Source organism: Topomyia yanbarensis, chromosome 1, assembly GCF_030247195.1.
Source record: "Topomyia yanbarensis strain Yona2022 chromosome 1, ASM3024719v1, whole genome shotgun sequence".
In the NCBI taxonomy this organism is placed as follows: domain Eukaryota; kingdom Metazoa; phylum Arthropoda; class Insecta; order Diptera; family Culicidae; genus Topomyia; species Topomyia yanbarensis.
Window position 1 is genome coordinate 70,530,481 of NC_080670.1, and position 5,611 is coordinate 70,536,091.

Genomic DNA, 5,611 nt, shown 5'->3' on the forward strand with positions numbered 1-5,611 from the left:
GCGTTTGACCTTGACGGTTGCACGCCGAGTGGTGTCGGTTTTGGCACCCTCGCCTGGCGACTTCCTAGGGCGCTTCGCATTCGATGCCGTCTTGCGATTGCCCTTTCCTTTTCCCTTCGAGGGGAACTCGGTCGCCGCTCCTATCGACGTGGCTGCTCCGTAGAAGGTAAAGGCCACTGTCTGTGAACCTCTATCGACCTTCTCTCTTTCCTCCCTATTGGAGGCCACTGTCTGGGTTTCTCTGTCGGGCCTCTCCCGACATTCCACCCTCTCAACATAGGCCTGCTGTTCCTGTCTTGCGACACGAACAGCTTTCCGGAGCTCCAGAAGGCTCAACTTCAACTCCTTGGCTATGTTCTGCTTTGCGCTAGCGAAGTCGATTATAGAATCGAGTTGCTTCGCTACTTTGCGCATCGCAGATATTGGCCCCTCCGATGCATTGGTAGGGTTATTGCCTACCGCCGCTGGGGGGTCACTGGTGCTTTCGGATGCAGCACTCATCGCTCCACTACTCTCCCCACGGGGGGGGGGGAGACCTCGCCAAACCACCTCTAGCGAAGGGGTTTGGCACCTCCGTCTGTTTGTTTTTATTTTTATTTATCTCCATGTAAAGTCCCACGAGTAGCGCGAGAAATATATGTCCGCCACGCCAGAGCTCCACATTAGCGTGGCAAGGGACGCTTACTGTGGGGGTTGCCCAGGTACCCCACAGGCTCCGTTAACGATCGAGCATCTTTTTCACCCCCTCGATCACTCATCCCTCGGCACGGGTCGCTTCACGCCTTGGAATTGGGGTTATGCCCTACCTTGCTTTACGTGGTGATCTCGGCCCGGATCATCACAACCATCCTCCTTTACCAGGGCTTTGGACCTGTAGCTCTGGTTCTCAATAGTTCCATGTACGTATGTTATTACAGACATGCTACTATTGGGATCCGTCATTCGCTAGCGGAGTTAATATTGTCTAATATTGTCTTAGCAGACCCGAAATTCCATGAGCCTGGACCCATCGATTTACTTATCGGGATGGAGTTGTATTATGACCTGTTGCTCGAAGGTTTTCTTAAACTGGGCCCAGAAAAACCAATTTTGCAAGGAACTGTTTTCGGCTGGGTTGCTTCCGGAAAGGTCGGTTCCAGTCGTCCTGAGTCAACTCTTAAACTGGCACATGTCACCAGCACACAGTCTCTCGATGAACAACTATCTCGCTTTTGGGAAATAGAATCATGTTGGACTACCAGTACCCAATCCTTAGAAGAAACCGCTTGTGAAAACCACTTTGCCGCAAGTGTATTTTGAGATCAGACCGGTCGCTTTGTTGTCACCCTTCCCAAACGAGCTGAAATTCTAAATCAACTGGGAAATTCGAAGGAGATTGCTACTCGCAGATTTCGCGCTCTCGAACGCCGTTTTGATGCTAATCCTCACCTGAAGGAAGCTTACACGGTTTTTATTGACGAATACCATTAACTTAACCACATGCGGGAGATCTCAGACAGTGAAGCTTCCGCGCCTATATATTACCTGCCACACCATGGCGTCGAAAAGGCAGAAAGTACAACAACGAAACTGCGAGTTGTTTTCGACGCCTCATGCCGCACTGATACCGGAATCTCATTGAACCAGGCTCTCATGGTGGGCCCAGTTATCCGCAAGATGTTGTCAATTATTTTACGCTTCCGGATGCATCGATATGTCATTATCGCCGACATCGAAAAGATGTTTCGCAAAATACGTGTGCACCCGTCGGATTACCCACTGCAACGTATTCTTTGGCGTTGCTCATCGTCTCAGCCCCTTCGTACTTTCGAACTTACGACAGTGACTTATGGCACGGCCTCTGCTCCTTACTTGGCAACCAAGTGCCTTCAACGGCTGTCGGAGGATGGATCGAATGATTTCCCTCTTGCTTCTTTAGTCCTAGGTAAGGACTTTTATATGGACGATATGCTGACCGAGGTTGACAATGAAGCTGAAGGGAGTGAACTGTGTCGACAACTGTTGCAGTTGCTCCAATCTGCCGGTTTGAGCCTGCGTAAATGGTCTTCGAATTCCTCGACTATTCTTTCGGAGATCCCACCCGAACTTCGTGACGAACGAAGTACTCTAGCTCTTGACTCACCCATCACTCAAATCAAAACTTTGGGCTTGCATTGGCAGCCGTCCGACGATGTGTTTCGTTATTCCGTGCCCAAATGGTCTCAGGACGGACCGATTTCTCGCCGTATTGTACTGTCCGACACAGCTCGGCTCTACGATCCTCTAGGGCTTATTGGTCCAGTTGTAGTGATCGCCAAACTTTTCGTACAAACCCTCTGGCGAACTTCTAAGAACTGGGATGATCCGCTAGACGAGGCCCAGCAGCAGCATTGGTTGGAGTTTCGTAGCAGCTTAGATAAATTAGCCACAATCGTTATTCCGAGATGGGTAGCGTTCGCTTCCGCTCCAGTCTCAATTGGCGATTTGCGGCAAAACCAAAATTAGTCATGCGACACCTATGATTCAGCTCATGAACTGGCAAAGTGATACAGTTTGCTTTTTTTCACCCGTAAGTGAGTCGTAGCTTACAACAAAATCTTCATTATCATCTCGGAAAAAGCTTACCACTGCCAAAATATGAATGAAACGAGTAAGAAATTTAGTTTTATTTGCAATTATTCTGAAATTACAGCCATTTGTAACCATTTGACTCATACATTTCTTCGAAATGTAATCGGGGTATCATAGTGGTTATAAAAAATCGTTCCATAAATAAAGTTCCAACTCGAAACCGAGACCCAATCAGTACCAATGTCAAACTCCTTAATATTTTGAACTACGTAGGAGATTCAGTGAAGACTATCGGAGAGAAGGATCGGCTGTGCATGATACAAAGCTGACACTTTCCTATTAGCCGGATATATTCTTTCTTCGCCTGATCTGGAGAGTTTCATGAATTTACACCATCTCATGAAGGTTTAGCTTAACTTAGGACGAACGGGAAATGCTGTTGCGGCGGCTACGGTGCTCAACAAATTACATTTCGAAACAGCGCGCATATAGCTCTGCGAATAATATTAGAAACCACTATGTTTTACACTCTTTTCGCAAGATGTTTACTCATCATCTTATAAAATGATGGTTTTCCTTAATTTTCATAAACAATTATCAACAAATTGATCGGTAATTTGGTGTTTAAAAGTCATTTTTTACCAATATTTACAGAAAATATATGCACTATGACAGAACAGAATTAAATCAGCAACACTTTCCTTCCAGCGCTATCTGCGAGCGGTTTCAACGTAGAATCGCCAATAGAGATGCACGGCTTTTGTGATGCCTCCGAGAAAGCTTACGGGACCTGCATTTATTTGCGGACAGTTTCCATCGATGGGACGATATCCGTACGCCTATTAGCCGCCAAATCGAGAGTGGCTCCTCTCGGTGACTCGAAGAAACAAAGGCGTATTTGTTTACCCCGATTGGAACTTTCATCAGCGCTCTTGTTGAGCCACCTCTACCATAAGGTTCACACCAGTATAGAATTGAAAACCAATTCCATATTCTGGATAGACTCGATGATTACTCTGCATTGGCTTAGTTCGAGTCCATCACGATGGAAGACGTTTATTGCTAATCGCGTCTCGGAAGTGCAGCATTTAACAAGTGGAGGTGTATGGGCTCATGTACCTGGCATCGAGAATCCTGCGGATATAATCTCCCGAGGAATGTATCCAGATCAACTGAAGCAAACATCTCCGTGGTGGAGTGGAGCACCATGGCTTAGCCGATCCTCTCGTTTTTGGCCACCGCTAACCTGTCCAATTACCGTCGATTCCCTACCGCTAGAACTGCTGGAGGAAAAGGCTGTCTCATTGCCAATTCAAGTGTACCAGCCAAATGAAATTTTCTTCATTCGATCATCGTTCTCAGCTCTCGTTCGTATTGTTGCCTTACTTTGCCGCTTCATTCATAACAGCAAGCCCAACAACCGCAGTAGTAGGAGATCATGTTTACTATGCACGATGGAGCTCAATGAAGCCGTGAAGGTCCTTGTTCGACTAGCACAGTCAGAAGTATTCGCTCAAGATATCGCAGCAGTGTCCAAGGACGGTCAAGTGGGACCGAAATCAGCTCTGAAACATCACACTCCAATTATCGTCGATGGGATCCTCAGAATTCGTGGCCGACTTCGACATGCGGCCATATCTCTAGATCGGAAACATCCAATGATTCTGCCGGCGCGACATCCCATCACGAAATCAATACTTAACTACTATCACCTAAAGAATTTACACGCCGGACCACAACTGCTTGTAGCATGCGTTCGGGAAAAATTCTGGCCACTTCGCATCCGCGATTTGGCACGAAGCGTAGTGCATTCCTGCATAAGCTGCTTTCGTTGCCGTCCTCGCAACCTCGAGCAACTCATGGGAGATCTACCTCCAGACAGAGTTATCCCAACGTTGCCCTTCCTTAACACTGGAGTAGATCTCTGTGGACCATTTCTATATCGTAGCAGCAAAAGAGCGACTGCTATAAAGTGCTACGTAGCAATCTTCGTGTGCTTTGTCACAAAGGCAGTTCATATAGAGCTTGTCTACGACCTCTCCACTGCGTCGTTCATAGCCGCGTTGCATCGGTTCATCGCTCGTAGAGGGAAGCCAAATCAAATAGAGTGCGACAACGCCAAAAACTTCGTGGGAACTTCAAGAGAACTGGGAGAACTCGCCAAGCAGTTCCGTTCACAGCAGCATCAAGATGAAGTAATCAACCGCTGTGCAGATAACGGAATATCCTTCAAATTCATCTCGCCACGCAGCCCAAAGTTCGGTGGCCTTTGGGAGGCGGCGGTTAAATCGTTCAAACAGCATTTGCGTCGTTCCGTTGGAAACTCTGTACTATCACAGGATGAGTTTGTGACACTTCTGGCCCGCATCGAAGCTTGTTTGAACTCAAGGCCGCTCACACCACTCACAGCTGATCCAAATGATCTGGAGGTATTAACACCGGGTCACTTTCTCGTATTTCGTCCACTGACATGCTTTCCCGAACCTGACCTCTCCGGTGTCCCGCAAGGCCGACTTAGCCGTTGGCAAGAAAATCAACAACTCCTTCGGCGACTCTGGAAGCAGTGGACAAAGGACTATCTTTCTGGACTCCACCCCCGAACCAAGTGGACGCGCATCAGAGATAACATCTCCATCGGCACGATGGTTCTTCTAAAGGAGGATAACCTCCCGCCTCTAAAATGGAAGTACGGTAGAATCACCAACATCATTCGTGGAGACGATGACAACATCCGCGTAGTCGACGTACGGACAGTAGATGGAGAATATCGGCGTGCAATCTCGAAAATATGCGTCCTTCCTACTCGTCAACCCACAACCGAGTCAACTGGCGCTGCCAGTATGAACCCAGATGACCTCTAAGCTCTTCCATCGCAGTACTTCGGTGCTGCGCAACGAACGGAGCCCCTGAGGCCTCCGCCACTGTCAGTATTGTTTATTAAAGAACCCGCAAAAAACTCATAGAATGTTCCTCCTCCGGCATGTGCTTCGATGGCTGCTCCGACCGTCAACCATGAGTAAGCCCAGTCCTGATGACGTTGAAGGACGACTCGATCGCTGTA

At 47.9% G+C, this 5,611-nt stretch overlaps 1 protein-coding gene across 1 annotated transcript; it reads left to right on the plus strand.

Annotated features, from left to right (window-relative positions):
* Window positions 1-1,479: 1,479 nt before the first annotated feature.
* Window positions 1,480-5,411, plus strand: LOC131696100 (uncharacterized). Its single transcript, XM_058984634.1, has 2 exons — window positions 1,480-2,427; window positions 3,507-5,411. The coding sequence occupies exons 1-2, from the start codon at window positions 1,480-1,482 to the stop codon at window positions 5,409-5,411; spliced, it is 2,853 nt and encodes a 950-aa protein (XP_058840617.1).
* The last annotated feature ends 200 nt before the right edge of the window (window positions 5,412-5,611 follow it).

What these genes read in the sequence shown, in the direction of transcription:
- LOC131696100 (XM_058984634.1), top strand. Translation starts at nt 1,480, where the DNA reads ATGCGGGAGATCTCAGACAGTGAAGCTTCCGCGCCTATATATTACCTG. An exon ending in CAATCGTTATTCCGAGATGG is followed by an intron (nt 2,428 to 3,506) that starts GTAGCGTTCGCT and finishes CTCTACCATAAG; the next exon opens with GTTCACACCAGTATAGAATT.